General features: G+C 42.4%; 1 protein-coding gene across 1 annotated transcript in view; it reads left to right on the top strand.

The window, feature by feature from the left end:
• ADGRG7 (adhesion G protein-coupled receptor G7) overlaps positions 1 to 26,032 on the top strand; it is a 150,183-nt gene that overhangs the window by 41,929 nt on the left and 82,222 nt on the right. The window contains 2 exon segments of the mRNA XM_088451729.1: positions 8,861 to 8,952; positions 10,943 to 11,084. Of these exon segments, the coding sequence (XP_088307855.1) occupies positions 8,861 to 8,952; positions 10,943 to 11,084 (234 nt within the window).

The following is a 26,032-nucleotide window of genomic DNA, read 5'->3' as shown; positions in this document are numbered from 1 at the left end:
AAACTACCCTTTGTTCAAGACTCTGTCTTTACCGACACAGATGGCAGGTTCATTATTTTAACAGGAAAATTGGGACATTTAGATCTGACGATAGCTAATATATATGCTCCTAACACAAACCAAATTTCCTTCTTCAATTAATTTTTTTCAACTCTAAATAAACAAAGGAAGGGTTGTCTCATTGTAAGTGGGGACTTTAATGCTGTCCTTAATCCAGACCTAGATAAATAGCACTCTCCAAACCGTCCCCAAGCACATCAACTAAGTAAATCTCTTAACAAACATCTGCAAGAATCGGGACTTTTCGACTCTTGGCAAGCATTTAATCCCTCCTCTCACGACTATACTTTCCCCCCACTCCCATCAAACCTATTCTAGAATTGATCTGTTTCTCTGTTGCACTCAATTTTCAGAACACATAAACGATTCCTCTATTCTACCCAATACATGGTCGGACCATTCAATACTTACAATCACTCTCAATCTCCTAGAGACACCTATGTCTAAACATCCTTGGCGCTTAAATGAAACACTTCTGAAGATACCTCAATTTCAAGAAAAAATTGGATCTGCATTGACCGATTATTTTTCTATTAATAAAGCAAATTCCCCCTGTTCACCCTTGGTTTGGGAAGCCCACAAATCGGTTATTCACGGACATATAATTAGCTATGCCTCCTATAGAAATAAGACTAATAAACTTCAATTAGCTCATTTGACTGAAGAAGTTCAAAGATTAGAAACCTCTCACAAAAACAATCCTTCCCATATTTATAAAAAACTTACATCAGCTAAAAATGATCTTAATGCCCTTCTGGTGGAAAAAAACAAGAAATACCTCCGCTGGCTTAACCAGCGTTTCTATGAAAAAAGTAATAAGACGGACACTCTATTAGCCATTAGATTAAGATCCCGGAAAGCTAAATCTGCCATTCAAGCCCTTAGAGATGACAATGGGGAATCTCAATACAACCCAGTAGCCATAAATACTATTTTTTAAGACCTATTATAGCCACCTATATAACCTTTCAGGATCAGCCAGTTCAGATCCCAATGTTGACTCTCAAACTGTACATTATTTATCCTCATGTGATCTCCCTTTTATTGACCAACAATTGTCGGGAACACTTGAACTTCCCATAACAGAAGAGGAAACTTGTAATGCTCTGCAATCACAAAAACCATCTAAAGCACCTGGCCCTGATGGATTCCCAATATCCTACTACAAAACATTCCAAGCTTCTTTAATTCCACATCTTACTGAGATGTTCAACCAGATTTTGAATGGTGAAACTTTTCATCCTTCTACCACTAGAGCTACCAGCATGGTCATTCCAAAACCAGGTAAGGATCCACTCCTCACCTCTAATTACCAACCCATTTCATTACTCAATGCAGATTTAAAAATCTTCGCTAAGATCCTGGCAAACAGGCTTAATCCCCTTCTACCCAACCTTATCCATCCGGACAAGGTGGGCTTTGTTCCGTCCAGGCAGGCACTTGATAATACTAGGCGAACAGTGGACATTATTCACTATATAAATAATCATCAACTTCCTTCTCTTGTGCTTGCTCTGGATGCGGAGAAAACTTTTGATAGGGTTTCCTGGTCATTTATGATGCACACACTTACTACTTTTGGCCTCGGGGGTAAATTTCTACAAGCTATTAAATCCCTTTACTTTAACCCAACTGCATCTGTTCTTGCTGGGGGGATACTTTTGGATCCTTTTTCTATAACTAATGGCAACCGACAAGGCTGCCCGTTATCGCCCCTTATATTTGCACTGATTATTGAACCGCTGGCTAGGAGAATACGGGCTAACCCTGACATATCTGGTGTAACTATTGGAAACTCTCAATACACTCTCTCTTTATTTGCTGATGATATTCTTCTTAGTTTGACTAAACCACTCACCTCTCTACCAAATTTATTTCACAAATTGTCCCTATATGGAGACCTGTTGGGCTACAAAGTCAATCAAACTAAATCTGAAGTGCTTCCCATTCACCTCACGGGTGATCTGAAACGGCTATTGCAATTGAATTTTAATTTCCATTGGAGAATAGACTCTTTGCGATATCTTGGGGTTAATATTACTAAAACATATGATCACCTATATAAAGCGAATTATCCTCCTTCGTTTAAAACAATCGAACAGGATTTTCTACAATGGAAAACTTATTTTATCTCATGGATTGGGCGTATCAATGCCATAAAGATGAATGTTCTACCAAAACTGCTTTATTTGTTTCAGACTCTACCTGTGGCAATACCAACCCAAGTTTTCAACCATCTCCAATCTTTATATTGTAAATTTATATGGAACTATAAAAGACCTTGTATACGTCGAGACATCTTAGCCAGAAAATCATCAGATGGAGGCCTAGGTTTGCCTCTACTATTACACTACTATAAAGCTTCTCAATTGAGTCAGATGGTGGCCTGGCATGCTCCTAGTTTTACTAAATGCTGGATTGACCTCGAGAATGATTTAGTGGGTTTTGATTCAATCTCACATTTGCCTTGGTTACCTTGCAAATACAGACCGCGCACTGCCCTCTCCATACCAACGGTAGCTCTGACACTCTTCATATGGGATAATCTTAATAAAAAACTATCTCTCTCCACCTATCCATCTCCTCAAACCCCCATATGGAACAACCCTCCTTTCCACCAGGCCTCTCACCTACCATGGCATCTACCTGGTCCAAGGCGGGTATTACCCGCCTTCGTTACATTATAGGACAATTCGCCCCTCAAACATTTAATGATATTCAGGAAACACACGGCATTCCCCAACTCGTTACACTATCAATACTTGCAAATTCGCCACTTTATCACCTCTTTATTTTCCACTACCTCACCTCGAAATCCCTCTCCTATAGAAAGATACTGCATTCACCGATCTACTGACAAGGGTACTATATATTTTCTAGGGGTGAGCGGGTTCGGTTTTACTCGGATTTACTCGGTTCTTATCGCCACTTTACCGCAAATTCGGATTTATTATATTGGCTATCCAAAACACATGATAGGCGATAGCCAATAAAATGCAGTTTAAAGATCCGAGTAAATCCGAGTAAAACCGAACCCGCTCACCCCTAATATTTTCTTTACCATTCTATATTGGCACCGGAATCACCCTTATCCTCGACACACGAACTAGCATGGGAGGCAGATTTCGGACACCCATTGGGCGATGACACCTGGGAGTCAATACATCTTACTACTTCTAAATGTTCCATTAGTGTGGCAATCAAAGAAAATTCATATAAATTTCTCACCAGATGGTATTTAGTCCCAGAACGCCTCCATCATATGTATCCCAACACCTCTAACCTGTGCTGGAGACAGTGTGGTCATGTCGGCACATTTTTTCATATTTGGTTGTCGTGCCCAAAGATAGTCCCATTCTGGAATATGTTTGCTCCCTCATATCATCTGCTTTTACCCTACCTTTCTCTCTTTCCCCCGCTAACATTTTACTCTGTGTCCCGATTGATCAGGTTTCCAAAGATGCTAATAAATTAATTCTCCACATCTCCTGTGCAGCTAAGTACCAACTAGCATGCAACTGGTAAAAAAAAAAACACCCCAACTGAACAAGAACTTCTAATAGAATCTGGTTGGTTTCTAAAATGGAGTATACTACCAGCCTCTTGAATAACTCAGTGCATAAATTTCATTCTATTTGGTCACCCTGGTACTCCTCCCAAGCAATTCCTCTACCAGGTCTTTCATGAATCACATCCCCTATATCTATTCCCGATGTTTTCATTTCTTATTTTATACCATGTTGTCCCGACTCGCTTACACACTTCCCCCCTCCTCCTTTTTTAATTTCTATACTTTCCCTTCATCCCAAATATCCTCTAACTGAACTTTTACTTTTTATCACATCCTACCAATGTTGTTATGAATATTTAAGATAATATTTTCCTCAATTTCAAATTAGCTGAAAAACTTTTTCTATTATGATGTCACCAGTGTATTCTTTCTATATGATTATATATATTGTTTTTGAATAATATATCTACTGTGACACCGAATTGTACTGTTGTTTACCTCTAATTCTAATAAATGCTTGAAAAAAAATAATATGTGGGGTAGGGGTGTAGTACCATTATGGGGTATATGTTGTATTTAGGTATATTGAAGTTATTTACTGGTGGTGTTAACTTATGTGTGTGGTGGGATGGGTTGGCTGTAGAATGTTTTGTTGGAGCTTGTTAAATTGATATATTCATTTTTAAGATTTACCTACAAATTTTATATATATATATATGTAACAAGTCCCAAGTGCAGCACAGAAGATACTGGTAAGGGGACAGGGGGAAGCTGCACAGCTGGCATATAGGTAAAGGGAAAGGGAAAGGGGGAGAGGCGGCATAGAGGAGCCAGGACAGAGGTAATGGGATAGGGTGATAGGCTAAAAGTTTGCCTAGGGCACCTATGAACCTTGCACTGGCCCTGCACACACACCTGCATTCTTCCGACCACCCCCTCATCACCACCCCCAAATGCTATCAGCCTGTCACTCACTTTGCGATGGAGTCCTATGTGCGTCTGTAGTCGCAGTGCGATTGCAGCACACGCCCAGTGCTGTTTATACTCATACATGATGCAGGGGCATTTTAAGAGAGAAAGGGGGCCAGTGTACAGCCTCTGTTTGGGCCCCCCCCCTCTCTTTTAGCAAACTGAGTGCAGTAGATTCTTGTTTCATGCCAGAATCTACTGCACATGTCCGGGTCTCTTTGAAAATGGTGCCCACGTCTTTTTCACAGGGACATCTTTTCTGAGCATACGCGAGTCACCGGGAAAATGGTAGCTGCAATTTTCCCGGTGATTTTTTTATTTTGCTGAGCAGCACAAATGTAGTATAATTTACTATTTTGTGCAGGGTGTGCAGTGTGGGCCCCCATGGGCCCAGGGGCCTGTGTGCACCACTTGAGATCAGTACTGAATCAGGCCCATAGTTCATAAAGCATACTGAGAGCTCAGTAAGGCCGGGTACACACTACACCGATACAGTATATGCACGATTTGCCATTTCCAGGTAAATTGGAATGACAATTTGTGCATATCGTGCATATATTTTAGTTGGCCGTGCTGCACTGGGATCATACTTAGATTTGTAAAGCCCCCAGAAGTCTAGGCAAGGCATTGTTTAAGTGTGTATTGGCTCAATAATAAGGCAGCATTTACATACTGAAATCCTAGAAGTGTATTATGAATGTGTTAGGGCAAATGGAACCAACATGAGCCTATAGTTTCTGATGATGTCACAAAATTAGAAAGTTACTTGCTCCTCAGTACATTAGTCTCCTATATCATTACACTCAGATAAAATCACTGTAAATAATTGACGTCTGAGCTAACATTTACTGTAGGGCCTGACTCAGCGTGGAACACAGAGGTAGCTGCGTCTTTTGCAGCAGTTGTGTCTGTGCGTTTATGCTAAATCCCTTCCCTGACGTACATCTGTGCATCTGAATACGCAAGGACTGAGATGGCCACTGTCAGCATCCATAGAAGCTGAAATACTGCTTGGTGTGTCTTTAGACGCACTATCGGTCACACTATCGAATCTTGCATGTGAGCGATGGCAGGTGCAGTTTCTCTGTCTGAGTATAGCCTCCTATGTGAGCATTTCAGCGTCTGTATGTAGCATCTTTCAGCAACACAGCCGCAACATGCCTGTGACACTCCCATAAGATGCAATATCTCGGTGTCTCTTTTATCCACCCCCCTGTTAGCTCCCTGTCACCGTTCAGGATTGGCTCTTACAATTCTGATACCGCGCATCCAAATCTGTACTGCAACTCAGTACGCATGTGCAGTGCCACTTAGATGTAAGTGCATATGAAAATATTGCTCCACTGTGCCAGAGTCAGAATTAGAGATGTGCACCAACCCCCAAGTTTTTGTTTGGGATCTGGATCTCCCCTGGTTTTGGATCTGAATCTGGCTTTGGATTTTTTTCCTTGGTGTTTTGTTTTTAGGTTTTGGATCTGTGTTTTTTCCAAAAAATTATATAAACAGCTAAAACCACATAATGTGGGCCTATTTTTGTTTCTATAGTATTATTAACCTTAATAACAATAATTTTCTGACATTTCTAGGCATTTGTAACCAACTCACAGCTCACAATATTGATTTCACTATTTTTCACCAATATAGGCCATAGGCTGCAGCGAGCTGGCTGGCTAAAGTAAGCGACAGAACAGCGGCACAAACACATGGCAGTTTAAAAAAATATAGAACATCTATGAAACATTGCCACACAGCAGTGGCAGACAGGATGGCAGTTTAATAAACTATAATAATGTCATTCGGCAATGCCCCAAATTGTGCAAAATGTAAAGAAAAGAGATGCAAGATGAAATTGTCCCTCCCACCCACTGTGGGATATTAAAAAGGACATGCACACTTTAACAAATCAAGCACTTTAGCCACTAGGACTGACACTTTTGTGGCTGAAGTCCTTGGTTTGTTTTTTGGAAAGACTACCTTCAGTTATTAAGGAGGAGGTTGATGATGAGGGTGTTGGTGGTAGAGATTGCATGTGCTTGTCCAAACTGCTGGTAGCTGATACTGGATTGCTTGTTATTAATTTACAAATTATTATAATTTTGTTAAACAAATTGCATGAACTCGCTGCAATTGACGTAACAGGGATTAGGTGCCTAGATGGTTAACGTCCCTTCCTCTGCTAACTTTGGCTTTACAAATGGAACTGATGCCTTCACAACTGTTGTCAGAATTTAAATGAAAATAATTAAACACCCAAAACGTGGCTTTTCTGGCTTTCTTTTTATCATGAGCAAGAACTGCTGCCACTGGTGGCTGATTTATGCAAACATCCTCATCATCAACATCCTCATTAGCGTCAGATAGGACACAAATTTCCCCCTCATCCTCCTTTTGGACTTCCTTCACACTATCATCCTCATTTTCTTTTATTTCACCATCTAATACTAGTACAGCCGTCATGGCGTCAGTGATCCGCTGTGAAACTGGGTGACAGCTGTTATATTTACATCCTCTATCAAAGGACTGTTTAATAGTCAATTGTTTTTTTTAACTTACTACTAGTAGTAGACTTCTTGGCCCCTTTCTGGGATGAAGATCCACCCCCAGCAGCAGCAACAGATGTAGCACTCAAGGATCCTTCTGAGGAATCACGGATAGGTGTTGGTGGTGGATATTGCAGGCACTTGGATCCAGGTAGAAGGGAGCAGCTAGGTGACACTGGACTGAATGTTGTTTTGTTTTTTGTCCCCAAAGTTTCTGAATTTGAAATACCCTTTTCAATTTGATGAATGCGCTGCTAGTGATGTAACAGGGAGGAGGTTCCTTGATAATTACAGTCCTTACCTCTACTCACTGTTACTTGGCAATGGTTACAAATGGCTTGGAAAAGGTTGTCCGGATTTGGGTGGAAATGATTCCACACATGAGATGTGGATTATTTGGTCCTTTGCCCAGGCATGACAACAATGGGATTTTTCCAACCATGAGCAACAACTGTTGCCTGATTTACAGTTTTTACACAAACATCCTTGCCATAAAAATTGGCAATTTTTTATTTCTCTAAAGCTGACTTAGCTTAATTTTTTTTTTGCTTTAACATAGTAAAAGTTGATTTTTTTAACCTGACTTTTGGCCTGACTTAAGCACTGGTACATTGGTCTTCATAGATGACATTGTCGGCATTGCATCGTCATCATGACTGCTGCTGGCAGCTACAAGACTGGTATGTGGATCCTGCTCTCCGGTTATGTGACTGTACTCCATACTATGCACACAACCATACACAAACATTATTTTGGAATACTGGGGGTGAACTCCTGATAGAGACAGCAGCCCCTTGACAGACAGCAGCACAGCACCCCTGCGCACCTACGCCGATGACAGGTGAGGATAACACGCACACAATTTTTTTTGTTTGTTTGTTGGAGCAGCAGCCCCTTGACAGACAGCAGCACAGCACCCCTGTGCACCTACGCCCATGACAAGTGTGGCTAAAATGCACACAAAATAATTTTTTTTTTTTGGACCAGCAGCCCCTTAACAGACAGCAGCACAGCACCCCTGCACATGCAACAACAACAGCACAGCTCCCTCCCTCCTCCTTCTTCGCTCTCCACAGCCGGAATGAAAAATGGTGGCGATTGCAGGACCTTTATAGAATCCAAAACCCGCGAGAATCCAACAGCGGGATGATGATGTTTTGCCTCGTTTTCAGATCTGAGTCAAGCGGGAAAACCCGAGCCGACTCGGATATGACTCGGACCACTTATTGGGATATTTACTGCCCGTCCAAGAGAATTACCAGGACAAAGCATATTTAAGGCTCTCTCTCCCCTGATAAAGGGTGAGTGTGATTATCCATCCTTCACAGATACAACTTACTATACAGTATTATACTATGGTGTTTTTTTTTTATATGTTCAAGACCCAGATATTGTGAGTTGCTATCAGTTTCTCCTGTGTGTTGGTGACCCCACTTGGAAGCACCTTTTGAATTTCCTTATGGTGATTTTTGTGTATCTTCACACAAGGGAAAACACGGTGTATAGAACATTGCTGTACAATTTGGTACCATTTCTTCTGAAATACTAATACTTATTTTATTTTTCTTATATTTTTTCCCTTTGTACCCATGTATGTGTTGGTACTTTATATTAGATGTGACAGGTGACACACTTATGATAACACCATATTGCAGCTCCTAGAGTATGCAATGGTATTCTATAATTTTTCATTCCAAAGACTCACATAACTGTTGGCTTGCTATTGGTCTTGTTCTGTGCTTGTACAAACATAACAATGATATATTCTTTTTTATTTTAGGTGGCTATGTCAGCAGTTACTACTGTCAGCCAGCTTTTGAGTGCAAATGCTACTGTATTTAGTGATGAAACTGTAGCAAGACAAGCAGAAAGGTACTAATTACATACAATAATAAGGGGCGAATTCAATTAGACGTGACAAGACGCGTTTTTGTGAAAAGTTGTCATTGACGATCACTTTTCGCACAAAATGCGTATAGTATTGCTGCTCTTTTCACACGTGCAAAATCTCCATAGACAAAAGAGTTGGGACTTGGTATAAAGCCCATTTGCCCCCCCCCCCCTAATGATAAAATAGGCAAAAATAAGTTTTTAATCACCTTAAGTTGACCAATAACACAAAAAGTGTTGGAAAATGAGCTTAAAGTATTGGATCTGGTATTTTGGGGGCTGTATGGATGAGACATGTGTTTAAAACATTGCAGGTTGCTGCACCAGGTGTATTTTTAACATATTTTAAAAGTGCCCCGAAATGACACAGAAATATACTTGCGCGCCCAATTTAAATAAATTTTTTTGCCAAAAAACTTTCTACCATTTTTCCACTGTTATAGAAAAATGCATATAACAGCCATTTTACACAATTTAAGATCTTTGACATGCGTGCCAAACAACAATGTATGACATGATTTTCCAATTTTAATCACATTGTCCGTCTTAAAGATAGAGTACAGCGTGAACTAAATGTTTTTTGCCAATTTTGTTTTTGTGTTTGCTAGTTTGCTTCCATTTTTGATACTTACTGTATGTTTGAATTTTTGCAATTAGAGCAGTATTGGCAGCAGCACAAAAATACACTGTTAGCGCTAGATGGTGTAATTAATGGAACACACTATCGTCTGCCACTCTATTAAATATGTGTCACACTGAGAGCAATGCTAAGTAAGGACACATCCATTTAAAATTATAATGAATAAGCAGCAAAATATTTAGCAGATATGCAAATTATTTTGCAGTTGATCCATTTTGATATTAAATGATCTAATATTTACACATTCTGCTTTCTTAGCTGCCATACATAATTAGATGAAAGGCTGATTCAAATATTAGCAGTATTATAAATGAAAAAAATATATATATTGAAAAAGAAAACTAATCTCCCCAATCCTAATTGTATATAATATAATATGGTATATAAGAAGGCTATGATTCACTAGTAAATCAGCTACAAAGTATGGTCCTTGCAGACATGAGACATGAATGAATGTGTCAACCACACAGCCACACCTCTTCACAGTGACAAGAGACACCCATGACAGCATATGAGAATAATAAAGCCAGGGGCGTATCTATAATATCTATATTACTTACCTCTCCGGAGTCCTACATCGGCGCAGGGGTCCGGTGCTGTAAAACCGACTGGAAAATGGCCATTTTCCAGTTGTTTACGCATGTGCAGTACAGAGAAAATGGCTGCCGCGGCCGGTTTCCCGGTGACCTGTGCATACTCTATAGACTCTGGGCGCACTCTAGTGCCCAGAGTCTATAACTCCCGCGCTGGCTGCGCACACCTCAGTGCACTGCCGGACAGAGAGGAGGGGGCCCCCTCCTCTCTAAAAACGCCCCTGAATAAAGCTGACTACAGGGCTCAGCTGCTGGCAGTATAACTAGGTACAGGGAGAGGGCCTGGCCTCAGAGACACTTCCACCAGTTACACTGTTTGGCCTGGGCCCCATAGCAGCAGTCCCTGCACCTACTGTAGCTACTCCTTTGGACAGATCTGCAACTAAAAATGCTGCAATTGCAACTACTACACAATACATAAAGAGTGGCAACAATGTATCATAAGATCCCAGATATGTTAAGCTAACTTTGACTCATTTCTTTTATGTATAATGAACATATTCACTATTATATGTGCCCTAGCAACAATGAAATCACAACTTTATTTTAATTAATAATTCAGAATCAGTTTATCCTACCATAATCATCAGCTATTGGCACCTGGTTGTGACCATCCGCGAATAATACAGCTGTCTCCTGGTGTCTGCATCTGTTCATTTCCCTAAAGAAACACTATATATGTATGTGCATTTCTATTTTGTTTTAAGTGTACTGTACCAATAACTTTATTTTTTTTTAGTTTGACAAGGTCAATGGAAACATTTTCTGTGAACAGCAGCAATGATGTTCTATCAATTGTACAGCCCAATGTCGCAATTGAAAAACGTCAGCTGTCTGCAAGAAATGGAAGTGGAATCTTATTCATGTCATTAAAAGGTATGGCATATTCATATTAGTGTTACATTCCGGGTATATGCAAACTTAAAGTATACAGGGACGCTGTAGTGGAACAGAATTCATCATGGAGACTATGGTACTGTATAAAAATTAAAAATACTCTGTTGTACTAGTTGCCTAAAATTACAGCTAACATGGCTACATAGGTGGCTTTGAAAAATAATTATTAGAGTGCATTTGCAAAACTTTATTGACCAAGATAACCCAACTTACAAATATTCCAGGAACAGTATTTAAGGTGATATCATCAGAGCCTTAACTAGGGGTGTGCAACCTGTGATATCGCACAAGGAGCAGGGCACTTGGGGCAGCTCCGTCGCTTGCCCATGGAACCTGCATGTGGCTTGAAGGGTATCTGGAGCGGCACCCTGAAGCCAAAAGTGCTACTGCAGAGTCGCACGATTTGTCCAAGTGACTCTCCGGGCAGTCACCCCACAGCTTGTAGAGCTACCTAGAGTGTCCTTAGGATAATCCAGGCAGTGCTCTACTTGACACAGCCAGTGGTACTGCCCCCTAGGCATGACATCAGGATGTCACAGGTTGAGGGGAGAGGGGGCAGCACAGGGCACACTGTGCTTTGCTATGGAGCTTGATCATCATAACATTCTGAGGGGAAAATATCATCAGTAAGAGGTGACATTGCACACTCCAGGATTGTGATATCTATGCATTCAGTTAACGTGCGAGACTAGACTGCTAAGCAACTGCAGATCAAGTGACTGCAAATTTTATCCTGTGGCAGAAGCAGCCAGATCAGTTAACAGTATGATGAAAACTGAACAATGAATGATATTATAATGATATTCAGTGATGTGCGGTGAGGTCAAAGGCTGGGGCGGCAACCATGGAGATGGGTCTGAGTGCTGGGTTTGCATCAGGCTGACGGGCTCATATCACTCCAAAAAAGTTTTTTCCTCCAAGGGGGCATGACCCCCCCTCCCACTATAAGACCATGCCCCCTTGCCCTGGGCCTGGGTTGGCTCTTTATGGTTCTGGGCGGGCATGCTGGTGGGCGTGATTGCAGCTCCACTGACACCGCAGCCAAATATTGTTGGACATTGTGAGCAACTATAGGGTTTCTCAGATGTCTGCTTGTGCGGATGCAGCATTAACATAATTTTAAAGTAGCGTCTGCAACAAAAGTCACAGATTCTACTGCTCAACATCTACCTCTGAATCAGGCCTTAAGTTCTTGAGTGAGAACCTTATACTGAAAATATCCTACATTTCTTAACCCTAAGTTATAACTACTTAACCTAAACATGTAAAATACCTTAAATAAAGAGGCAGACACAAAGATTTGCAGCAAAAATAAAGCCAATATATTTTGACAAAAGTCGGGAAAATTATGGGGAGGGGATGAAAAGGTATGGTGGCAACCAGTGAGAATGGCACTAAACATAAAAACATCCAATCACACAACATTCATTGGTAAACCACTCTCCCTTAGAATCATATTATGGTGCACCTGTTTGGTAGGACAGTTTCGCCATACTCGTCCAAGGCTATCAGCATCACCAAACAAAGGGAGCGTGCACCCAACAGAACTTAGAGAACTACTAAAATAAGCATCAGCCATTACACACATCCAAAGCAAGGCTAACTTATAGCTGTAGCTGGCACCACCATACCCTGAATATATAACCAGCCCTCAAACCAAACCCAAGTCTTCTATTAACCTGTCACCCTTCATCAGTCAGATGAACGCCATTGGGGTGATAAAGGTGACAAACAAGCAAATAAAAGGATGGGTGACCACTGTACTCCAAAAGTTTCATATTGCTCTCACCACAAATGCATTAGTTTTATACCAAGCCAGGTCCATGCACACTCCACCTTTACAACATTTCCAAAGCCTCCTAGGTACAATGGCTGACCATATTGTACAATTCTACAGAAAAACCACAACTACCCAATTCTAGTTTTAAGTCTTTCACAATGGATCCAATGATATTCTCTTGCCTAAATCATTCCCGCACAAATTCTCTGCCAGAACTTTGGGTACCCCAAACCTACACACTGCTTCCAATAATCTCTCCGACAGTGACTCCCAACACATACCCCAGTCATCTAACACCATATACAGCAGGAAATGTAGCCAAACAATGGTCCAAAGGGGTTCTTGATGCCCAAAATATGAAAGAATGTCTAACCACCCAAATGGACTTCTCGTCAAATGCACCTCAAACAAAAAGAAAACAATAAAAAGCCACAATATTCAACAACCAACTGAAAAACAATTAACACCACTACTACAACACCTCAATTACCAACAACAATCACAGCTGAAGAACAAGTAGGGGGAAAGGGGAGTGACCAGTCTATATATACTGTATATCTTTTTTTTATTTTTCATTCTTTTTTTTTTCATGATTATAAAGCCAAGCAAATCAGGCCCCTGTTGTAGGGATAAATAAAAAAACATCTTAGAGGCCCCTTCTGAGAACAGCAATGAGCAGTCAAAGCTTCCTGGGCACCAGTAACGCCAGTGTAGTCCTTTCCCGGACAGACTTAGCATTTGTAACAGCTTGATTTCCACCATTTGAGGGTCTTTATCTCCTCCTGCCATGAAACCAGCTGTGGCGGCAGATGTGGCTGCGCCAATCTGGAATGAATGGGTGCCAAATAAAGCCAGAGATATCCCCAGCCATTTAACACATCACTTCAAGACTGCAGCAAACTCGAACATGGTGGGGACACATCTGCATGAATTAATAAGGCCTGCAATACTACAGGCAATATTTTTATTCAAGGATGCGCAAGAGTCACCTGGCAGATTCAGTGATCGTAATGCACAAATAATGATAACCACCAACCTCATTGCAGCTGATCATTCTTGGAGTGATGGATCCAGAGAAGTAAACAACTTAATCTTGCACCAACACATCCTGAACAGCTATGACACATCTACCACCTTAGACAACACCATAAACTCACCAACTCGCAAAGCCCTATGAACAGCGGTGGTAAACATAAAGCTGAAAAGTAGAACTTCATAATGTGAAAAGTAAACAGAAGCGAGCTCGTAAAGCAAAGAGGGTAGAAAATTAATGCCAATGGGTCGATGGCCATTGGCCTTTGCTGGAGCAATTCTGGTCCAACCTTTCAAAGCTTTAGATAACAGAAAGGATTTGTTGTAATCAGGCCGAACATGGAGTCGAGAAAAGAATGAAATCCCAGTCAGGGATTCTAACAGCAAGTGCTTTGGAATTTCCATGGGAGTGCATCTCCCAAACAAAGGAATACTATATTTTCTGACCAGATTTAACGGCCGACACGCTAGCCTTTTGGAACATCTCCCAATCGTCCCCATGGTACCACATTCCATTTCAACAAAACACCTTCCCCAGTAGGGATCACCTGGCAGGCAAAATTAAAGTTGCAAAAACAGTGGTGATAGGCAAATGGAGCTTAGCCATCATATCCCTTGACAGCATACAACACTCCTCCTGGGTATCAATCTCAATGACCAAGTAGGTAATGGGACCCTCCACCTTTACATACACTATTGACACCCCTAATGTCCCATAAAGTGCTGAGATAGAATAAAGCATAGAATATCAAGAGGAATGTGTCCTTACCTCTGGAACTCTCTCCCTCTCTCTATCAGACTCTCCACCTCTCTACAAGTCTTTAAATGGCTTTAAAAACCCATTACTTTATCAAGATTTTCCAGCTCTCATCCTAACCCGCTACTACATACTCTGTCCTACCTGGCTACCCCATCTGTGTCATGTCTGTTTGTCTGCCCCTCCCCTTTAGAATGTAAGTCTTCTTCCCTCATGTACTTATACTTTCTTCTACTCATTACTCCTCACAAGGGCACCTAACACTTGAATGCTGACTCCCTGCTGCTTATTCTGAGTTTTATAATCGCTAATGCAGCAATGTATATACCATGTCCTTGTCCTGCATTGTATTGTACTGTAAGTCACTAGTTTCACACTCTGCTCGAAACCTAGTGACAACCATTTCACCTTAGATCAGCCTGGATACCAAGAAAGCATTCGAAACATGGCATTCAGCCAGATGTATTACTTACTTAGCGGCCCCATTGCCCCCCCTCTGGTTCCAGGGTAGGAGCTGGAGGGGGGGGGGTTGCTGAATAAGAACAGTTTTTTTCAGGTGAGTGACCCAAAAGTGAAGACAGAGGTGTTGGAACAAGCACCGGTTACTGTTGTGGCAATATTTGTTGTTCAAGGCATAGCAATGCCACACAACAGGTGGCGTAGATGCTGCTCTGGTATTCCTAGGAGTGCGGCAAGCTGGCAAAGGCTCATAAGCTCTCTGAACTGGGTGCATCACATCCAACACAACTTAAACATATTTGCACCTAAAAGCAATAACCAGGGCTCCAGATTGCTTACGCCGGAACTCTTTGTTGTAAGCCCACCACATATTACCTTGTGAATTCTTGAACATGCAATGTATGAGGTGAAAATAGCTTAAAACATTAGCAAGTTCCTCCAGATGGGTTTCTGTAAGCAGATATAAAAACAAAATGCCCCCCAACCAATTAGTATATGAACAGTAGATATCCTCTCCTACACCACCCTTACATTTAGCAACAGCATGTTCCATCTTTGCTTTAGAGCAGTGGTTCTCAAACTTGGTCCTCAGGACCCCAAACAGTACATGTTTTCCAGGTCACAGGTGGAGCTAATTATTTCACTTGTGAATCTGTGAGGAGACTTGGGAAACATGCACTGTGTGATCCTGAAGTCCGAGTTTGAGAACCTGCGCTAAGAACAAAAATATGCATTAAACCCCTAAGAACCACGGTATTTTTGTAACGCACCATGTGCCCCATATGTCAATTTGCACTGTCACTTGTACTCTCGCTAGATATGCTAGAACGCCTAGCCCATCTATGTGCCTTGCAACCTCCTATGCTTATGCTTTGCACATCAGGAAACCTGGTTCTCAGATGACTCGCTAGTTGAGGTCGCAGAATCCAAACTTTAATTTGCAATGCAACGGAAGGTGTCTCACCTAATGTGAAGGGCAAAGAATCCCGACAGCTGGTAGAATATTGGTAGACAAAGCCATGCCCTCACTTAAGGGAAGAGCAGAAGTGGAGTTGATGGAATCTGGAGCACCCTCAAAAACAGTCAAAGGGACAGATGCAGGGAGATCAGAAAGAGGAAAGGGGGCCAAGAAAAATCCCAGAGCAACTGGCCTCAATAATTGTTTAACCAGGGGGGCTAATTACGTAATTGCAGAATTAGCAACCAGTTTAGCAACAGCAACTAGGGAAGCAGTGGGACAAAACAGTGAGGTACCACCATTAGGCATATGGGGGCCAGATTGAGCTGACAGTAGGGGACTAAGCTTACCCAGCGACATCATTAGGACACCAACCATATACACAGGATCCTGACTTGTGTATACAGCAGCCCGGTGCACCAGAATTTTCGCAGGTGCAACTGCACTGATTTGCAGCTAAGCTCACAGACATGACATGCACAGTGTTGTCTACTCTAAATTGGAGGGAGAATTGCTGTTGTGCTCAGCATGATGACACTTTTCCAAAGCTCCCTACAGAGCACTTGACCCAGCAAAGTCACAGAAAGTATACTAATTCCATAAGTATGCCTCCACTCTGCTTATGTCCTACTTCATATTGTATGAACAATATGTCCTGAGGAAGGCCGTGGAGGCCATTACGCGTCATGCTTTATACACCCACTACTACTGAATTGTTGAACCACCCACTGAACTGAATTATCGCTGAGGTATTATTTGCAAAAGGAGTAGCACTAATACTGTAAGGAAGGACCCTTTGTGGGGATAATTATAATTGTAGTATAACAATATTACTTTCACAAACACACTGCTGTAACCAATTGCAATTATCAAAGTAGAATGAAAAAGTTACAAATATAACAATTTGACTCAATTTAAGCCAATTCCCTATTGAGGGACACATAATAGTATTTATAAACCGTTTTTGGTGTTTTTTTCTCATATATATAATTTTTATGTCATGTTTCTTTTGCCTAGAACAGTGGATCCCAAACTTTTTGGAATCACGGCACTCTAGTGAATTAGAATTGTTTTCACGACACCCCTAAGCCAAAAGTTTGTTATTGAGAAATTCAGAAAAAATTGTAGTGAAGTAGTATAGTAAAGTAAATTGTGCTGACCTGTCATCCTTAGGTTTGGTTATATAGTGGAGGACAGGTTGTGCTGCTGTTTGTCCTCATATTTGCATTACATTGACCATAAAAAAATGTATTTGGTGCTGGACCACCAACCTAAGACACCCCTGCAACTGTCCCGAGGCACCCTAGAGTGCCGCGGCACAAAGTTTGGGAACCACTGGCCTAGAACATTTATTTCAAACAACTACATTTTTTTTTCTCTATAGGGGGTATATTTACTAAAGTGAGAGTTTATATTAGTGGAGATGTTGCCTATAGCAGCCAATCAGATTCTAGCTATTATCTTCTAGAAAGTGCTAGATAAATGTTAAGTAGAATCTCCACTTCTAAAAACTCTCACTTTAGTAAATATACCCCTAGGTGTATTTTCTTTAATGAAAATTACTTATTGTTGTTATACTCCTTTTTATTTTAATAGTGATATATAAAAAGTTATATTTTATGATGTATTACTCATGCACAATTTGAAACAGTGCCTCTGCAAATGGTCCTTCCTTTTAGTATTATTGCTACTCTTTTTGCAAACAATACTTCAGCAAGTATTTGGTTAAACTGTTGTTTGACCCAGGGGAGCACCACCCTCTGTACTTATTGTTCAGCTGATATATAGCTCCTACTTTAGCAATATAAGTTGTTTTTTCTTATCTGTGATACATATATTTTTCGCTTTGGATATCATCCTTTATCTGTGCAGGATACATTTTTTTTATACTTTAGGAACGGCTCAACTGACTAATAGAGGACTCAAAACACAAGTCCTAATTTACATTACTCCATTAGACCAAGAGCTGGCAGTGAGAGGCCGCAGGATTTTGTGATAAGGAGACTTTACCCAAAAGCCACAGAGCACCAGCGTGCATGGAGTAATACAGAGTGTGTAACCAGGCACAAACAGGGATGGCCATCGGTAGGGTGTCAATCAATGGTTACCATTGATGGGCCCATCAAATATAACCATTGATGGCGCAGAAACCATGGTTTGCACCCCCTCAATAGACCAATCAAAAATGGGGACAGGGCTTAGCGGCCACCAGGGGGCAGGGCTAAGCTCAGTCCTGTACAGAGAAAAAATTTTTTTTAGCTCACAGTCGTCCATCGATGGCAAAGAACCATTGGTTATCTGCCATCGATGGTAAAACTAGTTGACATTGGCCAGGAACAATCAATGTTTTGAAAACATCGATGGTCGATGGCCATCACTGCTATACATACAGCATCGACAACTACTGGCCATCCATCCGTCCCCAAGACTCCTCGCCATCCAGGCTGAGTTGGGTTGTCAGTTACAGCGGTAGACAGCTGGGGACCCGGAAGTCTCGCCATAACTGGTGAGTAACATCAGGCTGAATTGAGAGTGTGTAACCAGGCACACACTCCAAGGAAGGCAGCAGGATACAAGAACCGGAGAAGAGACCAGGAGGAGAGACAGACCGCAGGAACATTCAGGATAAGGTGACGGAGCGTAGGGCACAGGACGCCGCCCCTCCAGAGCGCAACACCCACTGGACATTAGTGTACTTAGGAAGAACCACACATACGGACTTGGTGCTTTTACCAAACTTTTAACAAACTATCCGGTCACCTATTAAGGATTACCTTGAGACACACTTGTGTACACATTAGCTGTTCATAGCATTACATATTAGGAGCAATGTGACTCCAAATACATATTAATAAATACCTTATTGTATAAGTAATTTTTGTACAGAATTTTGTTACAACCTCTGATTTGCATTACTGTCAATAACATTAAGCAGTACATAAGCGGAGCACAGGCATATTTACAGAATTAGTTATCTTTACACAGACAATTGGATTACCTCTGAGTGCCCGCAGATAGTATTAACATTAATAGGAGTAAGGGAATCTGTCTGTAATGCCACCTGATGTAATTGCCGGCGGACTACATATCGACGCTGGAAGCCCGAACCGTCAGAATCCTGACTGGGGCTGGTAAGTACCCTAACCCTCCCCTCTCCCCCCCCCTAACCCTAACCTTCCCCTGGTTGTGCCTAACCCTAACCTCCCTTCCCACACCCTAAACCTAACCCTCCCGAAGGGATGCCTAACCCTAAACTCCGCCCAGTGGTGCCTAACCCTAACCCCCCCTTCCCACACCCTAAATCTAACCCTCCCGGTGGGATGCCTAACTCTAACCCCCCCACAGTGGTGCCTAACCTCTCCTTCCCCTAGCCTGACCCTTACCTTCATGGGGGCACCTAACCCTAAGTCCCCCTTACCTTCATTCAGGATGCAGGGCATCGGGATTTCAGCGTCTAGCTAAAGATAGGTGTCAGTATTTAGACGACTATCTTTAGTACAGAGTCGGGCTTGCAAGGCTGGGATTTCGACGTTCGACATTCCGGATGCTGGTAAATAAACTGCATCCGGGAGTAAGTGCAGGTTGTCCACTTAATACAGAAAGTATACTACCACTTTAACCCACAGTGCAAACAATCCACTGGGCAGACCTGACAACGCGGCTGCTGTGGGGTATAGACAGGGGAGAGGACACAAAAGCACAATGCAACTGTGCTCGCTTGGCAAAATAAAATGGGGTCTGGGTAACACTCAGCACCTGCTCAACTAAGCCTGTGCAGAGGGAACTATAATTAGCTTACTATATAACTTCCTAGGAGGGCTAACCTCTGCAGCCAGAACCCCTAAATAAGAACTACAGTACCGGGGGTGGATAAGAGCAGGCTGCACCAACTATACCTCTGTGGCTACCACTGAGGCTAACTGAGATGCATGGACTACTGTACTTTAAAATGGCCACCAACTCATTGAAATGTTCCAATTTGACAAACATATAGAAAAACATATAGAAAAGTTACTACCAAAATGGCAATTTCCATGTTACTGCATGGGCTACTTAAAAATGGGCACTGGTCATGGTTCCTTTGGCATTTTTTCAATGTTTGCTAAATTTCATGGATTTACATGCTGATTTAAAAGTGTATTGTTAGTGCTTGGTGTCACAAAGTAGGTATTTACTAGATGACTAAAATTGTAAATATGTAGTTGTTTATATCTAAGGAGCTACTGCACATGTTCAGTGGTTTCAAAGATGGCGGCGCCCATCAACCACAGGAAATCCCATAGGAGGTAATTCCAATTAGTCTATCTGGCATAAATAGCGCTCCTGGTGCACCCTGAACACACTCTCCTTATGAAGTCCAGCTAATTTACATCGTAAGAGATGAAGACAAGGGGCGCCACACATAGGGGGTCATTCAGACCCGGTCGTTAGCGCCGATGCGCTCAGACCGGGTCGATGGCCCCCACAGAGCATGCGCACGTCGTGCGCATGTGTGAGACCAGCTACGACCGACAGCGCCGGTCGTAGCGGGTCTCGATCCAAAGGGGGCGAGCTGTCGATGTTGATTGACAGCTCGCCCCGTTTGGAAGGCGGGCCAGGGGGGGTGGCAGCCCAAACGGAGGCGTTACCATGGGAACGCCTACCGTTTGGGGGAGGCCCCACTGACATCACTAGTGATATCAGTGGAGAGCTTCCAGCTCAGACAGAGCCAGAAGCTCTCAGGGGCTTACGACAAGGGAGACCCTACCCTAGGGTCTCATCGTAAGCCCCGATGGTCACGATGGTCTATGGCCATCGCGACCATCACCGGAGCGGTCGTTAGAGCTGTGGGTGTTAACCCACAGCCTAACGACCGCAACAGAGGCGGGCAGTCAGAATGCAAACGGCCACCCAGTTTCTGAGCGACCGCTTGCATCCTCCGACCACCTCTGAATGAGGCCCATAGTGCATTCAGTTTACCAAAGTATATATTTAAGATAGCAGTAAATGTGATTTTGCCTACCAAATGTTATAAATTAGTGAGCATCTGGATTTTTTCAACCAAATGGTTTCTTATTCCAGAAGAAAATACCTCCAAAATGAAAATAAACATATGGGGGTAAATTTACTAAAGTTTATTTAGATTTTAAATCGATCAACATAGATGGGCTTTCCAACCGCAAAATCTACATATTTATCATCTGTAGCATTTCAGCTTCAACTGAATCCCTACGGATGAGAAATATGTGAATTTTGCAGCCAAAAAGCCGGTCAATGTTGATCAATTTAGATCGATTTAAAATTTATCTGAATTAACTTTTACTAAATTTACCCCATGGTGTAGTATTTTCATATAAAGCAGGGGTAGCCAACCTCGGATCTCAAGAGCTACTAACAGTTCACGTTTTCCAGACCACATAGCAAGTGCACAGGTGTAGTCATTACTCACTGACACATTTGAAAAGATCCCCAGGTGGCGCTAATTATTTCACTTGTGATTCTGGACCTCATTCAGAGTCGGTTGTAGCGTCCGCACGGTCGTACGCCACCGATGTTTGCTAAACTGCGCATGCGTAAAGTTCGCAATGTGTGTGCGCAAACTAGCTGCTACGATCAGAAATTTCTCTCTCCTTGAACACAGCCAGGTTGGTAGTTTGAGTGACAGGATGAGGCGTTTGTGGGTGGTAACAGGGGAAGGTGCTTGAAAATGGGGGAGTGGAGATCCGAACGCAGGCGTGCCTAATTATGCCAACAACGTTTTATGGGAGTGCATAATTAACTAAGTAGTGTCATAGCACACGTGACATGGGAGGTTTTTACACTGACATGATCGTAGAGCTTAAGAGAGGGTATGGTCAACCTTAAGCTCTACGACCAGTTCCGATGGTTCCCGATGGTCTCGATTAATCCTTATATGCCCGGAGATGACGTGTAATGCGTACGAGAAGGGGGCGTATTTTTTTGTCTTCCGGCCGCTTCCTCCCCTTGGTCGGCCAGCTACCGATCTGATCTTAGGGACGCAACTTGCGAGTGCATCATTTGCATATCCGGCCCCTTTTCCCGTACGACCGTGCGGCCGCAACGACCGACTCTGAATGAGGTCCACTGTGTGGAGACCTGGAAAATATGCACTGTTGGTAGCCCTCGAGGACCAGGGTTGGCTATCCCTGATATAAAGCAATGTGACCAGAAAAATAAATGATTATACATACCCAAATATAAGACTCATAAAAAAGTGTATGAGAAGGTCCAAAGAAATGGGGATCCCTCCTCTCAAATAATGTGACCTAAAAAGAAAGTGAACAAAAATAGCATGGAGCATCCCAAACTTGAAACACACAGGAACAGGTATAGCTTAATACGTTAATATAATAAAATCAATGCCTTCAATAATAATGGATTGTAATTATTATTCATTATTATTATTATCCTTTATTTATATGGCACCACAAGTGTTCCGCAGCACCTTACATAGTATAGTACAGAAACAAATAAGTGAACAAGAAACCAGTGACTTACAGTACAATACAATACAAAGCAGGACAAGGTATATATACATTGATCCATTAGCGATCATAACACTCAAATAAGCAACTGGGCATAAGTGTTAAGTGCCCTAGTGGGTAAGGAGTAGATGAATGTATAAGTAGGGAGAAGCACAAGAGGGTAGAGGGCCCTACTCATGAGAGTTTACATTCTAATGGGGAGGGGCAGACAAACTGGCATAACACAGATGGGGTAGACAGAGGAAGGAGCATGAAATAGTGAGTTAGGATAAGAGCTGGAAGGCTTTGATAAAGTAATGGGTAGGGAGGCCAATCCCGGGATCGGGATCGGCGAGATCCCGGGATTTGGGCCTAAAATTGGTGGGATTTCAATCCTGGGATTGGAGCTTCCAATCCCGGGATTTCTGGACTAATGTTTCCAGGTGTTATATAGCATTTTTCAGCTCTGTAGCATCTGAGCAGGCAGCACTGCCAGGCTGCGCCGACCCGCCCCTTCAACCATGCCCAGCCACCCCATTAACTAAGTCAATCCCGGGTATCCAGGGAACCCTAGGATTGAGCGTTTTTCAATCTCTAATCCTGGGATTGGAAAAATCACCTGGGATTGGCCTCCCTAGAAGTGGGTCTTGAGAGCCTGTTTGTAGATTTGCAGAGAGGTGGAGAGTCTGATGGGGAGGGGCAGAGAGTTCCAGAGGTAGGGAGCAGCACGGGCAAAATCTTAGAGGCAGGAGTGGGAGGAAGTAATCAGTTGACAGCAGAGGCGGCGTGCATTTGTTGAAAGAAGAGGGCGATTGGTTGTGTGAAGGAAGATGAGGTTAGAGAGGTAAATAGGAGAGGAATGGGTGAGGGCTTTGTAAGCAAGTGTAAGAACCTTGAATTGGGTTCTGTAGGGGATCCAGTGGAGGGCTTGTAGGAGAGGGGAGGCAGATGTACAATAGAATGTTTGGAGAGGAAGATAAGCCAAGCAGCAGCATTGAGGAGTTTACAGTAGTCCAATCTGGAGGTGGCCAGTCAGTGGATGAGGGTTTTAATAGCATCCTGGGTGAGAAAGTGTTACATTCACCTAGGAGTCACCATGCTAGCCACTCGCTGTTCCCATAGAACTGGAAACATTCACTGGTACTTAGGTGGCTGCCTGAACTTAACTTGAGATTGAAAAGGCTTGCACGGCTAACCTAGGGCCACTAGATGTTATTCAACTGATGGAGATACAGCTTTGAGAGCAGAGGTGGTACAGACTAAGATGCGGCCTTATTGGCCAAGGTGGGGCTATTGTGTCAGGATGCAGCTTTGAGAGCAGAGATGGTAACAGACTGTGTTGTCGTCTAGTAGGCCGTGCTGTGGCTAGATTGCCGGAAAGTAGATTTTAGATGCTAGATTATAACAGACTGAGGTGCGGCTCGACAGCCAGGATGCGGCTTAGTGAGCCTAAATGGTAGCAGAGGTGCAGCCTTGTGTTCGAGTTGTGACTGATAGCTAGGATATGGCTTTGAAAGCCTACACGGTAACAGACTGAGATGCAGCCTAGTAGGCCGAGGTGCGGCTAAACAGCCAGGATGCGGCTTTGAGAGCAGAGATGGTAACAGACTGACTGCAATGAGTGGTGAGGCCACAGGCGCAGTACAACCTGGAGCACTGCAGGCAGCAGAAACGAATACTCTAGATGACGGAGTGAAAGTTTGGAACCAGAGTTCTTGAACTTAGCAGAACAAGCACAAACGAGCAGGACCACGACTGGCAGGAACCAGAAGGACACTTACAAACACACTATAGCCGAAAAGCTAGTGATGAACCAACAGGCTTAAGAAAGGTGCTGAAACAATGGATGCGAGGCAGATGTTTAATGGAATCTACAGGTGAGAAGGAGGTGTCATCCAGTATCACGAGCCATAGACCAGACTTTCAATCCCCTAGCAACTGGAGATGCCGTCCCAGTACGGTGTGTACATTGTCCAGGGGCGGGATTCTGGGAGTGTGACTGGCGATCAGAAAGAGCGACACCGGGAGCACGAGTAAGTGACAAGGTGCACTGACAACTTATAACAGAAAGGGTCTGATTGTTACTGTCTACCCGAATGAGAATATGGAAAACCACTACTTTTTAACTAGCAGAAAACTATGTACTGTACCTCAAAACAACAAAGGGTCACAATAGTGTAATATTGTAATGTAGTCTTTTTAAGATACAAAAAATGTCCATACATGAAAAAAACATTCAGAATTCTGTAGCTTAACTGAGATCTTTAAAACATGGAGTTCACTGGCCAGAAGGAGGACTCCACAGAAAGGGTCAGAGAAAGTATCCATTAGGTGATTGTCCAGCAAGGAAAAACATAGACACGCTTTGTCTACCAATAAGGCTGGGTACACACCTAAGGATTTTCTGTCCAACCATCCAACTAGTTGATTGGTTGGAATGAAAATCTGGTAACGTATGGGAATAAATGATGATCAGCAATTTGCTCCTAAATGCCAGAAAACAGATGAAAATGGTCGTCAGACAAGTTTGTTAAATGTTTGATCTAAATAATTTGTTCAAACAACAATTTATGTCCATTTTCTGGCATTTGTGAGCAAATTGCTGATTGTCATTTGCTTTCATATCTTACCAGATTTTCATTCCAACCAATCAACTAGTTGGATGGTTGGACAGAAAATCTTTAGGGGTGTACCCAGCCTAAGACTTCCCCGGGAGGTCCTTTGCTGGATGGGATTTGTATGTGTTATTTGTATGAGTATGAGAGTTGGAGCTGTTGTTGTTAGAACAATTGGCACATGCAAGTATTGTTTGAAGTGATCTTACTTTAAGTCAAGTGGCTCCATTGATTAGCTGGCCGTTCTATCTTCCACCCCATACTATTTTATTCATATAATAAAGCTGACCAATTTCATGCCACTTATGTCTTGTGTCATTATATACTGTACATTCTTATATACATATTGTGTTTAAATAATGTTTATTTTTAATGGGTCATTTATTTGGAGCAGAAGATGCCATCAGCCACTAGGGTGTTTATTATTTTGTGCATTTTGGGCCAGATTCAGAGATTTTCACAAAGCCGATATCTACGCAGATCAAGAGATTGTTTGCCATTGCACATGTGCGAAAGCCACACGGTGTCTGCGCAGCAGTTACTGTACATTGCGATTACTCTCATACAGAGGAACCACTTGCAAATTGAGTGACAAGTAGTTAACATTTGGGGGTTGTAACGGGTAGGTGGTTATAAAAATGCAGGCGTGTCGGACCGTTTAAACACGTTACATGGGCATGCAGAAATTAGCCATTGAGATCTTCTTCAGAACATACATAACAGACAAACAGAAGAAGAGTTATATAGTAGTTTAAAACTAAGCAACCATGTCAATCCAATATTTATTTCTTAATATTAAGTAAATGAATAAGTTTGTAGCAGTGATGAGTAATATTTCAGTGACATTGATACTCCATGATGTTTGTT

This window comes from Taudactylus pleione, unplaced genomic scaffold (genome assembly GCF_031769625.1).
Source record: "Taudactylus pleione unplaced genomic scaffold, aTauple2 ptg000026l, whole genome shotgun sequence".
NCBI lineage: Eukaryota > Metazoa > Chordata > Amphibia > Anura > Myobatrachidae > Taudactylus > Taudactylus pleione.
The sequence above is the reverse complement of the archived record's forward strand: the minus strand, read 5'-3'. Positions and strand labels throughout refer to the sequence as shown.